The sequence below is a fragment of the Polyodon spathula genome, chromosome 14, assembly GCF_017654505.1.
Source record: "Polyodon spathula isolate WHYD16114869_AA chromosome 14, ASM1765450v1, whole genome shotgun sequence".
NCBI classification, from domain to species: domain Eukaryota; kingdom Metazoa; phylum Chordata; class Actinopteri; order Acipenseriformes; family Polyodontidae; genus Polyodon; species Polyodon spathula.
Genome location: NC_054547.1, coordinates 39,983,943 through 40,010,000, shown reverse-complemented (window position 1 = coordinate 40,010,000; position 26,058 = coordinate 39,983,943). Strand labels below are relative to the sequence as shown.

At 38.5% G+C, this 26,058-nt stretch overlaps 1 protein-coding gene across 2 annotated transcripts; it reads right to left on the bottom strand.

Annotated features, from left to right (window-relative positions):
- Window positions 1-3,206: 3,206 nt before the first annotated feature.
- Window positions 3,207-24,775, bottom strand: LOC121327174 (fibroblast growth factor 12-like). 2 transcript variants are annotated; one of them, XM_041271024.1, is made up of 5 exons: window positions 23,621-24,775; window positions 18,374-18,484; window positions 15,571-15,674; window positions 8,564-8,762; window positions 3,207-3,937 (listed from the first exon to the last, which is right to left on the bottom strand). In XM_041271024.1, the coding sequence occupies exons 1-5, from the start codon at window positions 23,823-23,825 to the stop codon at window positions 3,819-3,821; spliced, it is 738 nt and encodes a 245-aa protein (XP_041126958.1). In that variant the 5' UTR covers window positions 23,826-24,775; the 3' UTR covers window positions 3,207-3,818. The 2 variants fall into 2 exon arrangements, with proteins under 2 accessions (XP_041126958.1, XP_041126959.1); XM_041271025.1 differs by lacking the exon at window positions 23,621-24,775 and adding an exon at window positions 18,640-18,735 and having other exon boundaries at window positions 3,212-3,937.
- Between the last annotated feature and the right edge of the window lie 1,283 nt (window positions 24,776-26,058).

The window sequence follows — 26,058 nt, the reverse complement described above, 5'->3', positions numbered from 1 at the left end:
TGTCTTCTATTTCATAAATCCAGTAAGAAGCAAAAGCTTTTTCACTGTCATCATAAATCATGTAAAGGCTTTACTGGAAACATCCTGATGGAAAAGCCTTCATAAATTTAGACCTGGAGGTTGAATAATTCAAAGGTTCACTCCCACCAAATGTTAAAATGATTATGTAATGCTATAGCAGCAGACCTGCATATGGGCCCATTTTGAAACCATAGAGGAATGATAAAAATGAACGTGGAATTTGTGTAGCTATCCCTAGTGAAGCAGCCTGTTACCAGCCTGAAAAACAGCTCAGTGAAGAAGCTGGAGGTGAGCTCTGCTCAAGGGGGGCATTACTGCTGTACTGTTTCAGTGTGCTGACACTCAATGCTGTTACAAATATCACCTGCATGGTGAATGAAAAACACAGTTTTAAGTCCAAAAGGATCTTCTATCAGTGAAACTGATTGTAAATGCATGGGCTGTCTGCCCAGTCAACTGTTTGATTTTTTTTTTTTTTTTTTTGGGTACTTCTGGAGACAGACCCCAGGCAGTGGGACCAAGTCTAACAGAGGCCCTGCCTGCTTGTACACTTATTGACCTGTTGAATAGGCTGGCAGAAGTGTTAGGATCTGTATACTTATTGACTCTTGTTGAATAGGCTGGCAGAAGTGTTAGGATCTGTATACTTATTGACTCTTGTTGAATAGGCTGGCAGAAGTGTTAGGATCTGTATACTTATTGACCTTGTTGAATAGGCTGGCAGAAGTGTTAGGATCTGTATACTTATTGACTCTTGTTGAATAGGCTGGCAGAAGTGTTAGGATCTGTATACTTATTGACCTGTTGAATAGGCTGGCAGAAGTGTTAGGAGCTGTATACTTATTGGCTCTTGTTGAATAGACTGGCAGAAGTGTTAGGATCTGTATACTTATTGGCTCTTGTTGAATAGACTGGCAGAAGTGTCAGGATCTGTATACTTATTGACCTGTTGAATAGGCTGGCAGAAGTGTTAGGATCTGTATACTTATTGGCTCTTGTTGAATAGACTGGCAGAAGTGTTAGGATCTGTATACTTATTGACTTGTTGAATAGGCTGGCAGAAGTGTTAGGATCTGTATACTTATTGACCTGTTGAATAGGCTGGCAGAAGTGTTAGGATCTGTGTACTTATTGACTCTTGTTGAATAGGCTGGCAGAAGTGTTAGGATCTGTATACTTATTGACCTGTTGAATAGGCTGGCAGAAGTGTTAGGATCTGTATACTTACTGGCTCTTGTTGAATAGACTGGCAGAAGTGTTAGGATCTGTTTACTGAACCCCTTTGTATTATCATATTGAGACAAACCCAGTTCATGCAAGAAAGCTCACCGTTACAATAATGCAGTAACTCATTTAAGAAGGTTATCTCTTATAGTACATTCGTCAAACCCGTTCTTTGCACGTCATTGTTTATTTCATCTCAGCACCTTTAGCACATGCTGGGCTCAGGTGAAATGGCCCAGGGAGTACAAGTAGACTAAGATGCAGACTAACAGAAGTAAACTTGCTATAAGGTGGGCATCTTTCAGAAGTGCACATGTGAGTCATACGTAGTGAACAACTGGTTAAAAATAAAGTTGTAACCCTTCTAGCCTCAATCTGTGGACTGATCAATAAAACAAGTAAGATCTAGTGCTGCTCTGTGATTTAAATAGATGTACATTATGTTTAATTACTCTACTATAGTTCTATTATATTATGTTTAATTACTCTATTTGTAGTTTTTATTTTAAGTTTGGCTAAAGGGCATAACATTTATTCATTTGTGCTTTTCTTTCTCAGAATAAATCAAATGTATCTTCTTGTGGTTAAAGAATACTGCTTCTACATGCTTGAGGTCTTGAAATGTCTTTGTTAACAAAACATAGATGGAATTGATCTGTAATGTTGAAATTATTCACCTAATACATTGCAAAACAACAGGCAGACACACACACACTGACACACATACATACGTCCCTAGCTATGACCCATACACCTGGAGAATCACTTTCCTGGGGTGATGATCCTTTTTTTTTAGATGATGTACCTATGCAGATGACAAAGCCCCCCATCCTGGTGATGGCTGGGAGACAGATGGTAAAGATACTAGCAGTGGAGCTCATGCTTAGAACCGTTTGTGTAATCAGTCAGCAAGAGAGCCAGTCTTTCAGTACCCGTAGCAACTTTCACAGTAAATGTATAATATTGATGGGGTCACTTTTGCCAAGGTATTTCTTAACAATATATGATTCCATGATATATTTGTGAAAGTCTTGTAAAGGTGAAAAAGTAAAGAAGCTGAAATGCTCTTGTTACCTGGTCCTGATCCAGTTATTCAGAATGGATCAGAAATTGTTCTGGTTCTTCTCAGTGTTCAGATCTAAGATTGCTGATGTGTCCTGGTTCATCTCAGTGTTTAGATCTGAGATTGCTGATGTGTCCTGGTTCATCTCAGTGTTCAGATCTGAGATTGCTGATGTGTCCTGGTTCATCTCAGTGTTCAGATCTGAGATTGCTGATGTGTCCTGGTTCATCTCAGTGTTTAGATTTGAGATTGCTGATGTGTCCTGGTTCATCTCAATGTTTAGATCTGAGATTGCTGATGTGTCCTGGTTCATCTCAGTGTTCAGATCTGAGATTGCTGATGTGTCCTAGTTCATCTCAGTGTTCAGATCTGAGATTGCTGATGTGTCCTGGTTCATCTCAATGTTCAGATCTGAGATTGCTGATGTGTCCTGGTTCATCTCAGTGTTCAGATCTGAGATTGCTGATGTGTCCTGGTTCATCTCATTGTTCAGATCTTCTACTTCTCTTCTATTCATCTTCTATACACAGGACTGCTAACAAACACATCTTCTGAATACTAAACTTTGTAAAAAGTGTTTGAAGGAGATGAATACAAACATGGCTTAATATGGCTCAAAGAGGACACAAGATTACCTCTTGATATGGAAGACCTTTCACGAGACATCATTTTAAGAAATCATCATGCTAAAAATAGGAAGACTCAAACTGCTTGCGTGTAATAGTCACTCAATAGCATTTCTTCCTGAGTTAATGCAGGTGTTTTTAATTCAGTCCCAAGTACTGTGTGATGTCATCTTGAGCATGGTAACCCTCACATTATTATTATTATTATTATTATTATTATTATTATTATAAACACACTTTGTATTTTGAATGTATCCTTATTTATAACTGTGAGAGCGCATCTTGCATTGCTTGAAATCACATGATCGTGGAAATGAACTTGACACATTTTTTCTTGACCAAAAGATAATAAAGAATTATTAAAGATGAATAAATTGAATTCATTTACCAAAATGATGGACATTCTTACAAAATATTTGAGCTTGGTTTTGGGAAGCATATTCAGATAAAATCCTCCATTAACATACCTATCAAATTGATGTTATATAAATGACTGGTCTAAAACCAATAATTAAATAAATAAACAAATAAGAATAGCACTATGCGAGCAAAAGTGGCTTGAACATTTAAAATGTTATGCTGGAATTTTAGCACAGCTCCATTAACAGAATTAATTAAGTCTAATTCCAAAATGTAACTTTTAAAGTTCATTTTTTATTATCAGAATGCAAAGATGAACTTCCTTTGTCACACAGCAGACTTTTCCATAAAATGTAAATTCAAGTCCTAATTTCAAATATTTCTTTTTCTTTTTTTTCTTCTGTAAAACGGTGCACAGGCCAGGGTTCAGTTCTTGTTTAGTTTTTTTTCACCAATGCTCTGGGGAGAGGGTTGTGAATGCAGGCCCATTCCTTTGCTCAGGGGAGGTGGTTGTGAAGATTCTGTTATGTCGAGTCTTGATTGACCACTTTGCCTCCATTCATGGTTGGAGTCCCTGAACTTTTTCTCGAGCCTCCCTTTTTCTCTTCAATTTCATGCAGGGATGGCTCTCTATACATGCACACTGTGGAGAAGCACAAAGAAAGGGATGTGAACATCACAATAAATAACACTTGCCATTTTACAAACCCTAGTTGACAAAGCAAAGTGCTTTCAGACAGTGCATGATATACAGTAAAACAAATTGCAGGACCATGGAGCACACACACAGTGTTGGATGCAGGGCTTTTTTAAAGAGCACTTGGCTTCAGCTGCCATTTGAACAGTAGTTTCACTCTCACCTGTGATGGTTACAATCACTCACAGTGGGTCTGTGTGTTATTTATTCTTCACATGTTTTTGTGTTATTTATTCCTCATGTTTTTGTGTTATCCATTCCTCACATGTTTTTGCATGGCCTGTGTAAAGTGCTTCTGTCAGGTTTGAAATGGCCTTCTTACTCCAGGGAGGACTGTCTCAGTCATGCAGAAGCTACTTTCTCAGTACATGTATTATATAGACCAGCCCAGCATTCCCAATCCAGTTACATTTTTAAGCGTACATCATCTTTAAGTATTAGAACTGACTTTTGGTTAATAAACACAAATCAGAGGAAAGTGCTTCGTATGCAAAGTGCTTCATATGTTATCACAACGGTGTCTGACTCTCAAACACAAAGCCATTGAATAACAAAGACACAAACTAATAAGAAAACTAAGCATGCAGTTACAATACAGTATTAACATTACTATCAACTATATTTACAGACTCACAATAACAACACTGGTACAGTACAAAAACTAGACCTCTACAACACAGAAAGAACAACACATTTCATGCAGTATAAACATCAGTCCATTTTAAATAATGGGGTATACAGAAAGAACAACACATTTCATGCAGTATAAACATCAGTCCATGTTAAATAATGGGGTATACAGAAAGAACACCACATTTCACAGAGCATGAGCATCAGTCCATGTTAAATAATGGGGTATACAGAAAGAACACCACATTTCACAGAGCATGAGCATCAGGCCATTTTAAATAATGGGGTATACAGAAAGAACAACACATTTCACAGAGCATGAGCATCAGTCCATTTTAAATAATGGGGTATACAGAAAGAACAACACATTTCACAGAGCATGAGCATCAGGCCATGTTAAATAATGGTGTATACAGAAAGCCTGGAGCACAGTGTTAGTACAGAACCCAGTGTAAGCATACATGTGAAGAGAACCTCAGTATTGAGAATGCCTGTGTGGATTGCTGACGATAGTATTATACACACTATTAGAACAGTATTATACACTATATTTCTATTTGCAATTATTAGGGGATTCTGCAATCTATATACATTGATTTCTGTGTAGCTCATGTAATCCATCACAGTTTGATTTATTATCAAGAGAACTGTAGAATGGGAGATGTTCACTTGCAGACCATTGTCAATGCTGCTTTCTCACATACACATTGTCAATGGTGCTTTCTCACACATGTTGTCAGTGCTGCTTTCACACACACATTGTCAGTGCTGCTTTCACACACACACACACATTGTCAGTGCTGCTTTCTCACACACACACACACACATTGCCAGTGCTGCTTTCACACACATTGCCAGTGCTGCTTTCACACACACATTGTCAGTGCTGCTTTCCCACACACACACGTTGTCAGTGTTGCTTTCTGACACACATTGTCAGTGCTGCTTTCACACACACACACATTGTCAGTGCTGCTTTCACACACACACACACGTTGTCAGTGCTGCTTTCACACACACACACGTTGTCAGTGCTGCTTTCACACACACACACGTTGTCAGTGCTGCTTTCACACACACACACGTTGTCAGTGCTGCTTTCACACACACACACGTTGTCAGTGCTGCTTTCACACACACACACGTTGTCAGTGCTGCTTTCACACACACACATGTTGTCAGTGCTGCTTTCACACACACACACGTTGTCAGTGCTGCTTTCACACACACACACGTTGTCAGTGCTGCTTTCACACACACACACGTTGTCAGTGCTGCTTTCACACACACACATGTTGTCAGTGCTGCTTTCACACACACACACGTTGTCAGTGCTGCTTTCACACACACACATGTTGTCAGTGCTGCTTTCACACACACACACGTTGTCAGTGCTGCTTTCACACACACACACGTTGTCAGTGCTGCTTTCTCACACACACACATTGTCAGTGCTGCTTTCACACACACACACGTTGTCAGTGCTGCTTTCACACACACATTGTCAGTGCTGCTTTCACACACACATTGTCAGTGCTGCTTTCACACACACACATTGTCAGTGCTGCTTTCACACACACACACATTGTCAGTGCTGCTTTCACACACACACACACATTGTCAGTGCTGCTTTCACACACACACACGTTGTCAGTGCTGCTTTCACACACACATTGTCAGTGCTGCTTTCACACACACATTGTCAGTGCTGCTTTCACACACACACATTGTCAGTGCTGCTTTCACACACACACACATTGTCAGTGCTGCTTTCACACACACACACACGTTGTCAGTGCTGCTTTCACACACACACACATGTTGTCAGTGCTGCTTTCACACACACACACGTTGTTAGTGCTGCTTTCTCACACACACACGTTGTCAGTGCTGCTTTCACACACACTGTCAGTGCTGTTTTCACACACACATTGTCAGTGCTGCTTTCACACACACACACACACGTTGTCAGTGCTGATTTCTCACACACACACACGTTTTGTTTTTCTCAGATAGTGGCCTCTTTAAAGAATATTACCTGCTTTAAAAAGGCAATTAAATGTAAAATATTCATGAAATACCTGCCTTGGTAAAATACTTCCAGTCTTGTGTGCAGTAGACTAGTCAAAATGCTGATAATATGAGAGTGTTACCATGTAGTGTTACCATACAGTGTTTCTGGGAGTGTATTTTGACTTGTCAAAAGATCAGAAATGTTAAGAAATAATATGTGAATGTATCTTATGCATAAATGTATACATGTGAAGCAGATGTAGTAGATTTCTATACTAGGAGAAGGTAACAGAAACACTTTAAAGCTGTCTCCTGTATATCACCAGATTAAGCTTTGTGTGAATTGCACTTTATGTGACTCTCACTTATGTATGAATGCTTTTTATGGTTTAAATCTACAAATCCCTGATAACTGGTTATTTTATTAAACAATTCTGAATCCACAGTGATATGGGAGATAATCAGATGAGCAGCTCTGTGTGTAATAAAATAAATGGTTGTCACATTCTACTATGTAAGCAGATTCAAATGTATCATTAATAAAGAAAGTTAAGCATTTCTAGTTCAAGAATAGGGAAATTAAAACCTACTGCACATTCATTTTTCATAGTCTCAAAATGATGACCTCAATAATGTTTTATTTAAAAGGGGTTAACATTTCTGCCATTTTATAACTACTCATCAATATGTTATATGTTTTATATAGTAAACGCATAAGTTTAAAGAAGGAATGGAGAAAAACCAAAGTAAGTAGAATAACCTGGACTGCTTTGATACTGTTCTGTATCCAATAACTACTCATTGGGATGTGGGAAAGCAAACAAACAACTAAAAGCCTCCAGCAGTGGCAATAGAGAATGCTTGTTAAGAAGCATGCATCTGCATGTTCATGCATGAGGAAGTTCAATTCCACTCATTTCCAGTGTTCTAGAACTGCAGTGACCGTGTTTCACATTGCAGGGTTGCAGCTCACGTAATACAGCAATCGTATGAACAGAATGTGCACAAGGGGTTTGTAGCTCCCTTAATGCAGCCTGACAATCAGCAGCCAGAACAAACATTTAGAACATGTTTTTGTAGCATTGTTCCTATTTTTAGGAAGTATGCTTGCTTATCTTAACTTCGGTTTATAAAGAACAGAAGTTAATACAATATTCTGACTAGACTACATGACATACTTTAACCACTCTGGCAAGAATAATGTGCTTTGAATGACCTTGGGAGACCTGCACTAGATTTGGAAAATGGTGACTACGAAACCCGAGATTGTGATGTTGCAAGTAAAGGATGCAGAGAACGCTTGTACATTGTAATTCAGCATTGAGTGACTCAAGAAACAGAATGGGGCTGGTAATTAGGTACATATCTACGAGCTGGTGCAGACAGAATTGGGTTCAACAATGCCTCTCTCTCCCTCTCCCGCTCCCCCCCCCCCCCCCTCCCCCCCCCCCCCCCCCTCCTCTCCCTCCCCCCTCCTTTCTCTCCCCTCTCCCCTCCCTTCTTCCTTCTCCCCCTTTCTTGCTCACTCTCTCTCTCTCTAGGTTCATTTAAAATGAGAGATGAAGGAAACAGTTTAGATTGTAAATTCAAAATTTGCAATAAGCCATAAAATAAGAATGTGGGGATTAATGAGACAAGAGACTTGGAACTAGAATCCCAGGATATTTGGGATAAATGAATCTCCTTTTGAATGTTTTTTTTTTCTTTTTGTGCTAGTAATTCAAATTGGGTGCTGAATACCGTTATATAAATGTTTTAATTACAAGGACTGGCAATGCACAGTCTCATGTTTACAGAGGGTCCTTGGTAGCTGCTGCACAATCTCATGTCTACAATCTCATGTCTACAGCAGGCAGATGCCAGTGTAAGTCGCCCATCTCATAGAGGGCTGTGCTCACACTTATCTGAAATCTAGATGTTTTCAAATACCTTCAATTGGTCTTGGTACAAAGTGCGATGAGGGTTTTGTTTTCTTCACCCGGTTTCCTTTCATGACTTGCCCTTCCTTGTTGAGTCCCAGGAACCAGGCCCGGCCGGACTCCAGCTGTCGGAACAGCGTTGAGGAGTAGATGACATAGTAGTTTTCAAACACTGATTCCTTAAATTTGCACTCCGGTGTGAACACGTCCTGTCAAGACAAAATAAGCGGAACAGAAATAGTGTTATGCTATTTCTGATAGAGAGAAAACATGCACGGTATTTCATATTATAATGCATCTCAATTGTCAACTGTAGCCTTGAAAACATTGTATACATTTATTTTGTACCTAATATTTTGTATTCTAAATTACAATGTTGAACGCAGCAAGTTAGCAATATAATAGTCTTAATAAAATGCTCTACTGTCAGTTTAAAAAAAATGAATTATCAACTTATCACTTACCTTTGTTAGAAAATACTGTACATGCTGTTTATAAACAAACCTTAATGTGTAACATTTTAGTAATTACATTTTTGAAGGAGGAAAAACTCCTACCCATAGTACATCATGTGATTTAAAACAAAGAGAAACATTAATAAGCAAGTCATCCCTTGCGTTTGATTTGCACCCCTCTGCTTTCCAATCTCTGCCCTTGAAGCTAACCTTAAGGCTGTCTAATCTATTATGCTCTAGGTGTTGTGGCAGGAAATGGCGGTGCGGTGACCTGGGCTAGAAGAAAGCGCAACAAAAACAAAGGTGCGGTGCAGTGGCGCTTGCGCTGTTTATTTAAGAGCAAAAATAAATACAAAATTTAAACAAAAATAAACACTGGCTCGCAGAGCAGAAATAAAACAATTAAACAAAAGAAATCTCGAACACAAATAATGAATTAAGGTCCGGCTGGGCAGTAGCCTTCACAGATCCTTATATTCTTTTAGATTTAGTTTCTCCTCTCTCACTACTGCTCGCTCGCTGTCGTTCCTCCACTGAACACCCACCCCGAGTGCAGAGAGCTGCAGGTATTTATACAGGTGTCCATCTCCCGATTATACAACAAATTAGTCACTTAATTAATTCGGGAGATGGCCACTTTCCGCAGGAGTTTCATAATATGGATGGGGCTTCCCATCCACGCTGTAAAACAATAACAAAACTAAAAGCACAGCTACGCTGTCATAACAAATAATAAACAAACAAAACACGTGGCGGTTAGCCGTCATCTATAAACACAAATATACAACAATAAACAAATACAAAATAACAACACAGGGGCGGAGGGGGAGACCCCATTCTAAAAATAAACAAACAATACAAATAAACAACAGGGCTTTCCTACCATGTCTTAAACCCTTAAACCAAGAGGCAGTGATGCAATGACTATTTATGCTTTGGTGTACCGTAGTCGGCAATAAGACTGAATCAATTCAAATGTCTGTGTTGTGGGAGTTTGTCCTAAACTATTGACCTCAATTTTCAAGTAGTGAGAGGTAAAATGTTTAACAAATAGTAGCAGATAGCCTTCACTTGCCCAGCAGTTTGATAACTGCATGTAATTAATCTGCCTCGCTCCTTGCATCTTATTCATACATTTTGACCAACGCTCTCCTCAGACTGCACTCTGCAGAGCAATGCTGATTCCAGTTTAATAAACCATTTCTGACATTTTAGGGCACTTTCCTGACAAATGGATAACACTTGGCCAGTTAACAAGAGACCGTGTCTCTTAAACAGTCAGACGGGTGAGTGGTTTCTTTAGTCCATCTGAAGAACGAATTCAGAAATGGAAATATGGCCAGAGTCCACAAATCACAAACAATGTCTGCTATTCTTATCATTCTCTTAGCTACAGCTTGTCTGTATCAGAATAGACAGGCCTAAGGGTGTGGCTGTCCTATTTTCTCTTTGCTGCTAATATAATCACCTTGAAAGCATCATTTAGAAAGCTGCAGGCACTGCTAGGATTTGAGTGTGTCTGGAGTGTAGCTGTGATCTGGGTTTTAAAAGTAATATAGAACAGAGGTCCAAACCCCTAAACCACCTGCTGTTTTGAGCTTTGCAGGGCACATTATAAAGAATGCTTTGCTCATAAGGGCTCCTTCAAGCAGTGTAATCCAGAGGTGTTTCTAGGTGTGCCATGAGGGTTCAGTGTTATGATGGTCCTCTGCATTCGAAATGTTACCCATGGCTTTGTAAATAAAAAGGATGCTAAAAGCTATACAAACGTATTTCTTATACTATCCAATAAGTTGTGCATTTCTGTGTGTGCTCCTCTGAGTTTAGAGCTGAGTGGAAACTAAATTGCCAAAACAGCATCAACATATACACTGAACATTTCAAAATAGAGATCAACTCGTATTTTTTCTACAATGGCAGCAGACATTTTCAAGATGAAATCCCAGATTAGTGCTAATCCGGGTCTGTGAAACGATCAGTCAGTATATGGAGGATCCTTTTTCTGGAACTTGCCACTTTCGCTAGATATCACATCAGCTAACTGGAATGAGTCCAATAATTGCCATGTGCAATGTGTTTATAGAACGCAAGCACACTAATGGAAGCATTTAGAGATAAAAGGAGCATTCACAGGCATTCATATGTGCAGTACTAGTATTCAAACAGAACAATCAAATCAAAAAGAGACCTAACGAGAGATAAATATCTTTCATTAAGTGATCTAATGCATGAAATCCAGAAACAAACATCAAAACAAACATGACTTTCTTCCTCAAGCTAAAACTCTTCAAAGGCTGCATTAACCTTCAGGCACTTATAACTTTCCCTACTTATGATAACCTAGACAACATTAGAGGATAGGCCAGTGTGTAATAATAATATAATATATGATATCTTTATTTTTATATAGTGCCTTTCATAGTGGACCACCATCGCAAAGCGCTTTACAGAGGTAGGCTGTGAACTGTGCATTATATGCAGAGTCACTTACAATAGGACATTGTAAGCAAACATACTGTAATAACTGGCATTTATAATATAGGCATTGAAGCAGGGTTTCAATCAACTTGTATCCACATGTGAACTATCGGAGAGAACACTTTATTTGACAGTTAATTTGCATTTGTTCAGTCTTCATTGTTAGTTTATAAACAGCTTACTAACAAATTAACTAATGTTGCATACATTGTAACATTTTAATAAACTAATACAAAGGGTTCGATTTAAAAATGCTCAGCAAATATTAGACCCCTAGGGAGGTCCATACATTTCCTCTAGATGTATTCCAATGATACAAAATGGAATAAACAATTTTCTTTTGACTTTCACCTAATTTAATTGTCCGTGAATCTGGGTCACCTCCTCCTTCTTTGTACTTAGGAAATGTGCTTTACAGCCAATAATGCAAACCGAGATAAAAGTGAGAGTCAATAGACAGTCAAAAAAGTGATTACTTCAATAAGTCAGTTTGTTGCTTCCAATCAACTTGGTATCTGCTGAATTATTTATTTCTGAATTATTTCAGTTAGCAGTGTATAGTGTTTGTACTGTCATGTCTGTAAATAAGCCTCAAACCAGTGAACATAGTTTATCTTCACAATGGTTGATTGCAAAGTTCATATCCTGCCTGTTGGCCAGACTTGCAAACAGAACCTATATGATGTCTTCGTTATGAGCGGCAGAGGAATATGAGTAAACGTGGTGAGTTAGCATTAGGGTTAGTAGACGTTATGAGTTAACATTAGGGTTTGTAGACAGGGTGAGTTAGGGTTAGGGTTAGTAGACAGGATGAATTAGCAGCGGGTTAAAGGACAGGATGACAACTGATGACAACTGCTCAATCATTTTAATATGTCAATTTATCAATGTCAGATTGACTTATAACAGTAATCCAGGCTTCCAGAGATTGATGCTATTGAACTTCTAAAGGTGTATGAGGAATAACATGCAAGCCTTCATTCATGATTCATTGAAACAACAAACCGCAGAACAATTTCACATTCCTAGTTTCCTCTGGCCAGCTTAAACCTCATGTCTAATAATCTCTCCTCGCATCAAACACTGTAAAGTGCAATGGGCAGGGCCCTATATTTTTCACTTGATTCTTAACCTTTAATTTAGTCCTCTAGCCACACAATGTATATATAGACACCCAGTGGATATTGCTGCATGCAATCTCTCAAAGAAATGCTTTTCAATTTTGTTGGTGCATCTATTTTTTCTAAAACAACAAGATAACTTCTAATTATCCAGAATGGAATGTGTTGATTCTGTGATTATTCTTTATCGTTATCAATTAAGCTGGAGTAGCTGCATAGATATCTGGAGATTCAGGAGTGAATTGCAGATTTGTCCTGTTTGAACCTCCTGTGAATTTCACAGGGCCCTAGCTATGGGGCCGCTCTTATAAATTACCTCTGGACATACCATCCTCCATCACTTCTCTGAACAGGCTGTGCTTAATGCATGTTTCGCATTATGGTTTGTATGGATGACTTTGCACAAATGAAACCATCAGAGACCTAACAAATAACTCTGTACGTCTTTCAAATGACAGCACGTTATTCTTGCAGAGGCTCATGGTGACCCTCACAGCTCACTGTTTTAAACACCTTTTATAAACACAAGGGCTGTGCAAACATTTCTAATGCTTTTTTTTCTGATTCCCACCATGGTTTATGGATAGTTTGAATACATTTCAAAAGTATTATATAAATGTTTTATTTGGTAAATGAATGAAGTGTTTCATGAAATAACTCTAGCGGTCTGTGAACAGGGTCCATAGTCTGTGGCAAGCCATTTGCAAGATATTGTTATCAGCAGGAAAGCCAGTCAGGTGATGCACATTCACAGTATTTTTCAAACTAATTAAAAGGTATGTGAAATGGATATTCCAGCATTCAGTAAGCACAAGGAAACATTTCCCACATTTCACATAATATCTTATGGACTCACACCAACAGAGGAAACAGGCTTCCTGTTTGGTTTCTAGTCTTCCCTTCAAACTGTGTTTGCTCTATAATTACGTCCCAAGAGAATAGTAGTTTTATTTATTTATGTATTTATTAAATTAACATATTTTGCATTTATTATTATTAATTTCAATTTTGTTCTAGATAATGTGATCTATCTATGAAAATCTGTGCAGATTAAGCAGAATCAAAGAGAAATACCTATGAGTGAAAAAATGCATCAAAGCTGTGGGCTGAGAAAGAACAGAAGGATTTGAGAATAATTCCTGGCAGGCAATTAACAAGATCACACAAGCAACCTGGAGGTGTGAAGGAATGCAGGCAGAATACCAAATGCACTCTCATCTAAAAAAAGAAATGCTCTATTACTTCACAAGGCATAGGAAGCATCATTTAAAACAAAACAATATATATATATATATATATATATATATATATATATATATATATATATAATGATAATATAATATAGTGGCATGAGGAGGACCACTCCACTTAGAACTGTATCTCTACCTTTCCACACACACTGTTTAATATCACAAGCTGTGTAAAGACGGGACATGCTCTCGGGTTGGATAGTTGTATTTTAAAGACTGCCTGAAGCAAGGCAGATGTAAAGTGATGAGACAAGGTTTTCCTTTATCAAGGGCATCCCTGGGAAGGGTCAGGATTCTAGCCCCATGTTCAGAAGCAGATCCTGAAACAAAGGGGTTTGGGTATATATTTTAATATGTATTACAGATTAATTACTGTGTAATAAAGTTAATATAATAGTTACCTTGATCTTGATCACAGAATCTCATTTACTAGTGCCTAGTGACTTTGATAATTGTTTGTATCTGCATGTGTTCTACAAGCTGTTTAGATGCGCTTATATCACTCAATGGTACCACACTACTCAATAAGCAGCACAGGTAGTCTCAATGGTTAATGAAATGGGCCTGTAACCAAGAGGTCCCCGGTTCAAATCCCAGTTGAGCCACTGACTCATTGTGTGACCCTGAGCAAGTCACTTAACCTCCTTGTGCTCCGTCTTTCAGGTGAGACATTGTTGTAAGTAACTCTGCAACTGATGCATAGTTCACACACCCTAGTCTCATATAGCATAAAACACTTTGTGATAGTGGTCCACTGTGAAAGGCTCTATATAAAAATAAAGATTATTATTATACATTCTGTAGCAGGTGTGGCAAATGCGACTGGTAAATAGGATGGAACTAAAACTGTTACAGTTTGATTTGTTTTAAAATGCCTACGTTCGTTTAGAACATGCATATCTCTCAGACAGACAAACTGCACAGCTTAGCTCTACTTGGGTTTTAGGCTGATCTCTGTTGTGTTTACTACAGCACAGCTAGACTGTGTCTGCTGGAGATGAAGTAACAGAAAGTGAAGCTCTCCTGCACAATGCTTTTGCACATTCTTTGCGTACGTGATTTCAAAAGGAAGCAGCACAGGAATCAATTCCTCAGAACTAGAAGAAGCACTCTGTGTGTGACCATGAACTCCAGTAATCACGGATTTACACTGGAAAAAACATTTACCGTTCAATGTCTTAAGGATTGAATTCAGAACACTATGCCTTCCTGGCTTTTGTAACGATGAACTTGGTGTTATGAAAAGATTATTTAGCATCCCTTTCTAAAAGCCATCAGAAGAATGGAGTTAATTAAGTGTTACCAACAAAACACATCCTCTGTACCTCAACAGATTACTGGAGAGAACTGCGAGTTTGCAGAATCAAGCACTACTACTAGCAAAGACTTCATTGTGCAAAGAGAGATCCCATTGTTGTTCTATCTATCTATCTATCTATCTATCTATCTATCTATCTATCTATCTATCTATCTATCTATCTATAGATAGAGAAATCTGTATCAGTATACTTGGAAGACAACTCACTGAAATATATCCCTGCTGCCTTGTGGCCACGGAATCATTTGTATAATCTCGATGTACAGCATATAAAAAGAGGTGTGATTAAGATTGGATACGGACAGTAGCCTTGATGTTCCCATCCATCCTCAGTGCACTCAGACAGCTGGAAATTGCTCTATAACACATAGTAAAATGAAAGCTTCTTATCTTACTGAAGTGTAGAGGTATCCTTCGCCATTCATCGCTATATACAAGCCAGCTTTCACTCCCTGTATGGCTACCACACGCAAACCCACAGGGATCAAATTGAAGAGAGCTGCAATAGAGAACACACTGCATTCAGCACACCACCACCTGGATATGATTGCAATAGAAAGACCAAGAAACACAAACATTACTTTGATTTCTATCATTTAATTTGATGATTTTTCAAACACTGTACCTTTCTTTACAAACACTGCTGTCTTTCCCTTGGTGCATACCCTTCAAGATGCATTTGACTTATGAACTGGTTAACAGGCGGGCTTACCATATGAGAAAGTCCAAGACAACTGTGCCAACATTACATTTTGTGAACACATTCCATTTACTAACATGAAGATCAAGTCATTCAACAGCTCTCTTGTTGAAAACATCTCTTTGCATGGAAAGTGTTTGTCAGCACACATCTTGGGTTCTTTCAATTCTTATCCTTCAGTAGATTGACAGTCTGATTTCTAATGAACCAGACAGAATGATGGTGCTTGGCTTTGACAAACCATTTCTCATGTCAAGAAGCTAGAGGCAGGGAGGGGGATATTGTTCTGATAGATATTAGCCAGGACTGAGCAAGGTTCTATCAAATAAAAGCAAGGTCAAAAGGGACAACATGGTGCATTTCCCTTAACTTTGTAAAAATAAAATGGCTAACCCAGATTTTGTTTTAGAAAAAAAAAGAACTAAAATAACAGTGACTCAAATGATAAAAGAAGCCCAGAATGATGAGCTTTGAGTTTCAATGTCACAGGACTGCTGTATCTGACAAAAAACAGGCTGTGTGTGAAAGAGTGAGGAGGAGGAGGGGGGAAGAGAGAGGAAGGGGAGGAGAAGGAGGAGGAGCAGGAGGAGGAGGAGGGAGGGAGGAGGTAGAGAGGGAGGAGGAAGGAGGAAGAGGGAGGAGGAGAAAGAGGAGAGAAGAGAGAGGAGAAAGTAAAGAGGAGGAGGAGGAGGAAGAGGAATGATGCAAGTTCAGAAAACCCTCTTTCAAACCAAAGGGACATTTACAAACATTAGTTGTAATCAATTCACAGAACATACAAACAATTGCATGGGCTGTTGTTCCTCCAGTACAAATTTACTCTTTATCTTATGGTAACTTATATGCATTCATTTTACCAACAATATGATGTGGCTTTACACTGATAATCTGGAATAGCATGTATTGATACACTGAAAACATTCATGTTGGCATGTTGCTGAGCAGGGTTCTCTCTACAGCTGTGACATGTGTTTGCAGTGTAGTAAAGCTTCCTTAGGCAGGGTTCCTTGTCATTCTTAGTAATGCTTATTGATCTCTTTAAACACTGGTATAGGTGCTCTCAGGAGGATTTGCACTCCCCTGCTGCACTTGGCTGGAGATGTTGTTTTTAAAGCTGCATAATTAACAAGTGCACAGTAATGGGGCTTCTGAAAAATGGTGCATTTTAACAGTGATAATGAAAGCAAATGGATTTCATTAATCACTGTATAGACCCCATTTGCCTTAAGCAGACAACCTGCCAATGAAACACTAAAAAGTTCCAGGCATTTTATTTGCAGTGTTCATGTACTACTGAGCAAATGCATGTGTGGCATCTTTACATTAAGAATGTCATCGGATCAATTGTTGTTCTGCATTTAACAGCATATTTCTTATGAAATGTAAAGTTAATCAGTTTGTTTCCAACTAGCAAGAACCTGACCATCCTACAAGTATGGTTAATTTACACAATTGAAAGGAGAAAGAGGAGCGATACAAACATGAAAACACTTCTGGAAACAATCCAGCACAGTAATTAAACAAGTGTGGGTTAAACATCTGTGAACAGAGTCCAATGTATTCTAATGTTTTTATTACTGTAATCACTATTCTCATCCAGAGTCCAATGTATTCTAATGATGCTGTTCTTACTGTAATCACTATTCTCATCCAGAGTCCAATGTATTCTAATGATGCTGTTCTTACTGTAATCACTATTCTCATCCAGAGTCCAATGTATTCTAATGATGCTGTTCTTACTGTAATCACTATTCTCATCCAGAGTCCAATGTATTCTAATGATGCTGTTCTTACTGTAATCACTATTCTCATCCAGAGTCCAATGTATTCTAATGATGCTGTTCTTACTGTAATCACTATTCTCATCCAGAGTCCAATGTATTCTAATGATGCTGTTCTTACTGTAATCACTATTCTCACACATAGAGTCCAATGTATCCTAATGATGTTTTTCTTACTGTAATCACTATTCTCATCCAGAGTCCAATGCATTCTAATGATGCTGTTCTTACTGTAATCACTGTTCTCATCCAGAGTCCAATGTATCCTAATGATGTTTTTCTTACTGTAATCACTGTTCTCATCCAGAGTCCAATGCATTCTAATGATGCTGTTCTTACTGTAATCACTGTTCTCATCCAGAGTCCAATGTATCCTAATGATGTTTTTCTTACTGTAATCACTATTCTCATCCAGAGTCCAATGTATTCTAATGATGCTGTTCTTACTGTAATCACTATTCTCATCCAGAGTCCAATGTATTCTAATGATGCTGTTCTTACTGTAATCACTATTCTCATCCAGAGTCCAATGTATTCTAATGATGCTGTTCTTACTGTAATCACTATTCTCATCCAGAGTCCAATGTATTCTAATGATGCTGTTCTTACTGTAATCACTATTCTCATCCAGAGTCCAATGTATTCTAATGATGCTGTTCTTACTGTAATCACTATTCTCATCCAGAGTCCAATGTATTCTAATGATGCTGTTCTTACTGTAATCACTGCTCTCATCCTTGTTCCCATCGATGGTGCCGTCGGGATGCATTTGCAGAAAGAATCCCTGCTGGCTGAATAACCGGGTGACAATACCTTTCAGCTGGGGTTCTGTAAGAAGAAAGAAAGCATTGGAGTACCATGTCACAGCTGCACTAATACTCACTGGGATGCATGTTTCCTGCCTGGATCACAAGCAGATCTGAAGATTTAGCTTCAGCCATTCACGTCTAATTCTTTAAAGAACTAGAACATGAATTCCTTACCAGCTCAAAGAAATCTGCTGCTTGCAGTTCTTTCCAAACGGACTCTCTCCAGCAGCAGAACAAAGGGAGTGACTTCCAGCTCCTCTGTACAGCTGGTCATCCTCACACTGGCAGTCTGGGAATGGCCACATTCATCACAGGCTTTTAAAACTTTGATTATAAACAAGCCACACACAATATTTACAAATCTACTTGTGCAAAGCCCATGCCCTGTCACGGCTGCTCAAATATTTCCAAAATTGTCATTACCCAACAATGACATATATTTACTGCTAATTAGAGCTACACTGATATCCATCACAGGATGGATTACATATGCAGCCGACATACTGATAACTCATCACTTTGACACAAGTTGTAATCACTATGGTCAGTAATAATTGTATAAGCATTCGTAAATCTGCACTGAGCACAAAATACGAATTATATGGGTCTTATTGTTTAACCTGCAATTACAGACAGCAAAGACAATCGAGATATACATACATGGGCATTGCAACATACATCAGAATTGACTTGTATAACTTTGCCATGCCTCCTTGCCCATTTTCTATCTACTGTAGGAGTTTTGTGCTTCTTAATGGTTTGAGTCCCATGTCCCTGCCCTACTTTGTTAGCGATGGACAGGAGACCATAAACAGCCCATCCAAGGCAACATTGGTCGGCACTGGACAAAACCTCTAGTTCATTTTTGTAAGTGGCAAAAAGGCTGTACATTATTAAAACCAACTTCTTTAAATCAGGCAGCACTGCTTAAATAAAACGCATGTCACAAAGCGTCTGTAACACATCAAATACACTGTATCACAAAAAAGTGTCTTTCAGAAAATATACAGTATACTGGAGGTCAAGTGAAACCCATGTCAATTGTTTTTTTTCAAAGATATTTGGTTTTGCTTTAACAATACTCTACTGATTTCTGCAGCAATTCTCACTGCTGCCGCAAGTATAACAGGAAGGAATATTTCAATAGCAGAAAGTCAACTGCCACTAGAATGAACTGCAGCCATCTCAGTACTGCACACTGGATCACTGCCTAGGACAGCATGTGTTCACACCAATGAGGGGCTTCTAATGAACTGTCTTCATCCTATGTATTGGGAAAAATACATTCAGCAAAACTTGTTGTACATTGTTGACTGTGCCTGTGTTATTGCATGCATTCATTGATGTTCTTCAAATGTCACACTCCTCTGGCACTGTTGTCATGAGTCACTTTCAACTCAACCTATCCTTCAGCTGTTTGCAAACTCCTTCAGGGCTGCTTGGATTTGCAGTCTGAATACAGACCCTCCAGTTAGCAAAGGCAGCATCTTGCCTCATGCCCCTTTAACGACTTGTATAATGCTGTAGAACATGTGATAAACTAATTTCAATAATGCTGATTGATGGTCTGTCTGCTTTTCTAACCCAGTTAGCATCCACAGACTAACCTGCTCCAACATTGTTTCAATATAATTGCTGTCTTTCATGGACGCATCTTGCAGTTATTTAGGGGGAACCATGCACATTCCCGCACTCTCTTCACCAGAGTTGCACAGTACAATTTAAACATATTGAATCATCTTTAACAAAGCAGCATTGGCCTGATTAATCAATTTTTACACTGAAGTCTGGCTCATGCTTGCAGTTGTTTGCAATGTCCTGCTGCCATATAAGATGACTCTTGTCATTACCTTAGTTTGACTGGCAAGGAATTCCTTCATTGTGTTGGTGTCTACTCTACTTCTCCTCAATACCCAGACACAATGCATGCCTGCTCACACAATACTGATTCAAAATCTCTGCATTGTATGATAACTATCCACGGCATGGGATCTGTCTGATTGCTGATAACTGCCTTGCTGCATACATGGTATTTATACATAGAAAAGATTAATTGTACAGTATCCATCCAAGAAACTATCTGTGTGTGTTTACAACAGAGATTCAAAGGTGATATAAAATATGTACTTATTAAATTGTAAAGATAGATAATTGTGCCCAGTGTTAGTGTTCTTGGACACTACGAATCTGAGTACCTACCAGAGGGTGTTGTGCTGTGGCTGCAGGGTTGCCTCCTGTAAAGCACTCACCCACTGTGGCAGATGAAAATCAGGCCCATCTTAAAGCTGGCCCAATGAGAGCAGGGAAAACCACAACACCGAAGGCTTAATGATGTGCACTTTAATAATTCTGCTTGATTTATATCAGTCTGTAAGGTAACTAGATGACAAGGTTCAAGTGCTGACAAATCAGCCTTTTCTATTGATGATTCAGTAAACTGGTAAAAGCGTAAAGTCAACTTTATCCTTCCAGATAGATAAAAGGCTATTACTGGAGATGTGTCCTACACATAAAATGCCTGCCATCTAAACATGCAAGTGGGTTATTCTCTGACATTTCAGCAGCTAAGAGGTCACATTTTTATCAGTAACTGTGTGTACTTTGATGTGTTTCAAAAAACAAATGGAAGGAAATTGATAAAAAAATAAAACACACAATGATGTGGCAATGGAGCTCTGTAAAACAAAACAAAACAAAAAAAGAGTAGTTTTACAATGCAACTGCCTTGACCACCATTGAGAAAAAATAAAAAATAATAGACAGGTGGAAAACAAATATATTTGCAAGTCTATTCTGGTAGGTTTCCTTTGTACCAGACTGATAAATCAGATCAATAGTGGTGATCAAGAAGTGTCATCAACTCATACATGCTGCTTCAAATCACATATGTGTTATTTTATTACGTTACAGCATTTATATATGTATTATATATTAACAACAAGCAGCTAATATTTTTTTACAAAGTGTATAAAACACAGAAAATGAGTCTGCCTTGTGCAAAACAAATGCCCACAATGGCCCATTGTGAGCCTCTATCATATTCATATACTCATGAGAGGTGCACCACCATAGAGACACTAATGGGGATTTGTTGATTTCAAACAAAATGGTAGTTTAGTTCCAACTTAACATTCTGTGGAGGAAGAAAAACAAGATTGATGTCTACAGAAAATCATCATGATCGTGTTTATTGTTTCTATGGGAGAATCTTTGTAGTGTCTGGATTATTTCCAAATAACATTGCAAAATAAAGAGCATTGTTCTGTATTCAGGCTAAAGCTATACCATCTAAAACTTTCATATCTAAAAGACTATTGCTGTGGATAAGAAGAGAAGTGTGGTTGGGTTTGTCCTCTGCAGTACCACAGCATTGTTAGCAGCCTAACTCAGCCCCTCAGCAGTAGAATATTGTATGAAATAGTTTGCAGAACCATAAAGAGAAATACTGAGGTATAAAAACCGCTGTTTATCTTTTTATTTTATTACATCACGTAGAACCTGACCTTCTCTGTCTCATGTCACATTTTCCCCCCAATATCTCAGAATCTTAAAACATTGGATTGTGATAATGGAATGTGTGAATGAAACAATCTCACTGAATACACTGCTGAGAATGTGACATTGTTTGGAAGACAACACAGGAATGTATCAATACACTGAGACCTACAGTATTGAAGATTTCATTCACACCTAGCTCAGTCTATGGAGGAATATTAATCGAGATGTCACTGGATAACACATGTATTACACAATATACAGTGGCTGCTCGAACTCACATTGCTAACTGTTGCCATGGTATGTATTGGTGCTAATTCTTGTTTGTTTGTTAAACGTTTGAATAAATACTTAAAAAAAAGCCTTACAATTGTCACAGAATATGTGATTTATTCAGAGGCGTCCCTCTAAATCAAAGGCAATTGTGGTCTCAGGGTTAGCTAATAAATATTCTCATAGACTGATTAGGGTGAGAGATGGAGTTGCTGATTAGCATGGTGCAGATGTTGATACTGTGCTACTGACCTAGCCTGCTCCCCTTATGTGCAACGTGTGCTTGAAGGTTGGAGGAAGCATCTCATGGGGAAAAAAGAAAAAAAAACAATCCGAAAGATCAGACAAATCAGGTGATGGTGGGTGGGTTATTTATTAAAGCATTTAATGACATCAGTGCTTGTGGTGGATTTGTCATCTTCCAATACAGGTATTGCTATACAATGCCCAGTCCTATTTGTGTATTTGTCAAGCAGTACCCATTAGGATAATGAAGGTACCAAGCAGACCATGCTGATTAAAAAATGAGTGATTTACACTCGAGTGATTTAAACTTGCTGTGCAGTAATAAAATACTTTCAGTGTTCAAAAAGGTGGCACATATATACAGGGTCCCATTTTAACGAATTAATTACAGTAGGTGCAAGCCAGTTCAGAGCTGAACTGACATCTATTTAATTGCACTGATAGAAACCCTTATATATCAAAATGATGGGACCTGGGAATAGGGTTGGGGATTTTTTTGAAGCCTCTGTTTTACTGAACATTAAACATGGTGGGTGGTCTGCCTTGTAATAACAATTCTATTAATACATATACAGAAAAAAACATGCATTCATTTGGCTGTTTGAAAGGGGGGTCTTTATAGTAAGGAATTAATATTGGAAAAGAATACTCTATATAAGAATATGAATCTAGAAAATGCACAAGAATAATCTATAGGCGATTAGAATATAAATATAGAAAACGCACACATTTGTGTAAATAGGGGAACTATATTGTTTTTAGCAGTCAGTACAACATAATAACAATAATTTATTGCCATATAAATGCAAAGACCAATATATCTGTCCAAAGTACTGGAATAAGCACACAGAGTCAGGTTTATTAGGAAGAATAATAATAATAATAATAATAATAATAATAATAATAATAATAATAATAATAATAATAATAGAGGACAAGAATATAGCGCTACTACAGCCCGGGATTGCTTTGTAAATAGGAAGATAAGAGACGACTACAAGCGCAACACTGGTCATGTGATTTTGCGATTCCCTTCAGAATTTACTTTCCGACAGTACAAGCGATCTGTTGCCTGCAGTGAAATCAAGGGTCGCGTCTCTGTGGTGGTCCTAAGAGTTTTGACATGTGTAGTGTTACTGACCTGCAGGTGGTCTCCGCCGGACTGTTTTTTTCTTGCCGCTGCAGAAGCGCACCTTGCTGAAAACACTTAATACGTGTCTCTCACAAAGGTTTCGCCCATCTTTGCTGGGGCTCGGACGGCGTTTGGAGGTTGAAACGCGGTCGCTGTTGGATTCCCTAGCCTGTCTTTTTTGTCGGATCAGGGAGCTGGCAAGTGCAGCTGCCATCTCCCCAACTCTAAGCGCTAAACGCTATTCTAAGGGTGGGCCACAGCAACTGAGCAATTACACCTCAGGAAAGAGGGCTGTGATATCAGGTGGAATGGAGTTTAAGTGTTGGGATACCGAGTCATGAAGATCAGAGCGGAAGAAACGGTATTCATTCAACTGTCACGATTGAGAGAACAGCATTTCTTATCTCCAGGTATCGAGGAAAGCTTCAGTTCACATGATGCTGTAACATCTGTAAAAGGAAAAAACAATCGACTACTTTCCAGGAAAATGAGTGATGCTGATACTGTAACAACCGATTTAGAGCACTCCAGCCCAGTCTCTGCTCGTTCAAAGATATAAAGCAAGTGGATTTACTTGTGTTTATGACCGATAATAAGTACTGTGCAACTGCAATAGAAAAATATGTAGTGCAGTAAAACAGAACCGCCGACAGTCACAGTCTAACCTTCACTTGCTGAAATAGCTCGGCTCTTCACAGCACGGGATTCCCAAGTGATTCAAATCGAGTGTTTTAAAGAGTATCACAAATTAGCAGACCAACATGGCAGTGCTAATTTCTATTACGGAGCTATTTCTATGTATTGTAGCCGGCATGGATTCGTTAAGCCTTTCTCACTGCTTGAAACTGGCATTGGTATCCAAAGTCCAGGGGTCTCCATAACTTTGCTCTTGTTTTTAAAAACTTCCAGTTCCTTTATTAAAAGCCAAAACGGAAGCGAGACGCGATAGGAACGCCGCAGGCTCGCACGCCCAGCAATTCAGTGGCTCTCTCGGCAGAGCAATCTCAGGGAAGCTTCAAGTGCTTTATCAGTGAATACATTTTCAGCCAATGGCAATGATGGATAGATTTAGGCGCAGAAACACAACGTAGCGATTCCTTCATCCAAATTGATTAGCACTGTAATATAACCAATTTAACAACATAAAAACTGAAATTTCTTTAAACAGAACGTGTAACCCGTGGTAACAAAGAGCGAAGACTTTTGGTCTGTGCCGCTCTCTCTTTCTCTCTCTCTCTCTTTTTTTTTTTTTTTTTTTGCTCAGCCAGCTCCCTGTATCTCTGCGCAATCCTACGTGATTAATGTTCGGATGAGGGATTCTCTCTCTCTCTCTCTCTCTCTCTCTCTCTCTCTCTCTCTCTCTCTCTCTCTCTCTCTCTCTCTCTCTCTCTCTCTCTCTCTCTCTCTCTCTCTCTCTCTCTCAGTATGAAACGTAACACACTGTCAAAATGAAAACATTACAAAGTTAGTATTGGGTATGACCTCCCTGAGCATCCCAAAGAACAATACTACTCAAACAATCAACAAACCTAATTGCTCACTATTTAAAATGTAAATATCATTATGTACTGTATGTGCCCAATGAGCTACTGATGTAAAACTTAAGACTGTTGCGTTTTTATTGTGCATTATAACGCTGTTAAATTAAAAAAAAAAAAAAAAAAAAAAAAAAAAAAAAAAAACTTATATATAATATTTATACTTTTATACTTTATTTAATTTTGACATATTGGCTAGGGGGTTCATATTAGATAAGGGGTTCATATTGGACAGGGGGTTCATATTGAATTATTGGATAGGGGTTTTATATTGGACAGGGGTTTCATATTGGTTAGGGGGTTCATATTGGCTAAGGGGGTTCATATTGGATAGGGGGTTCATATTGGCTAAGGTTCTTAAGAACACCATTTAAAAAAGTTTAAAAAAAGAATGTGTATGGTATATCACATGTTATCCTTAAGACACAGTTGCCATATATTTTAATATTACCACAGTGTCAAGCTCCAGCAATGCCTTTATTCAGAACATATTCAGCAACATCTCCTCTTTTCACTTTGCTTGAGGTTGAAGGGTTTCTGCTGGCACTGTGCATAGGGAATTCAAACCTCTGCATGTTAAGGCAAGAAGGTTTCCATTAAAGCACTGCGAATCCTATTTGTACAGGAGTGCCTTGAAGGCTCAGCACTATGCACTGGGAGAATGATGTGCCACAGCCATTATTGGATTATCATGCAATATTTCTCACTTACATAATAACACCATGGGAAAAGAAAATAAATACATTCAGGTATTCTATGTAAAGACTTCAAAGCACATGAAAAACCTTTTGCCTGTCAGAAATCATAATTAGATGCATTTGAATTGAATGTTAAGTGAGCATCTAGGAAATGCATTAACTTTCTGTTCTTGTTTCTAACCACATTGTCTTTTGCTTAAAAAAAGATTTA

Excerpts from the sequence above, each read along its gene's own strand:
- LOC121327174 (XM_041271024.1), bottom strand. The coding sequence starts at position 23,825 with ATGGCAGCTGCACTTGCCAGCTCCCTGATCCGACAAAAAAGACAGGCT. Across the intron at positions 8,763-15,570 it reads AAGGATACCTCTACACTTCA|GACGTGTTCACACCGGAGTG; the intron begins GTAAGATAAGAA and ends TTGTCTTGACAG. Across the intron at positions 3,938-8,563 it reads TGTACCAAGACCAATTGAAG|TGTGCATGTATAGAGAGCCA; the intron begins GTATTTGAAAAC and ends GCTTCTCCACAG.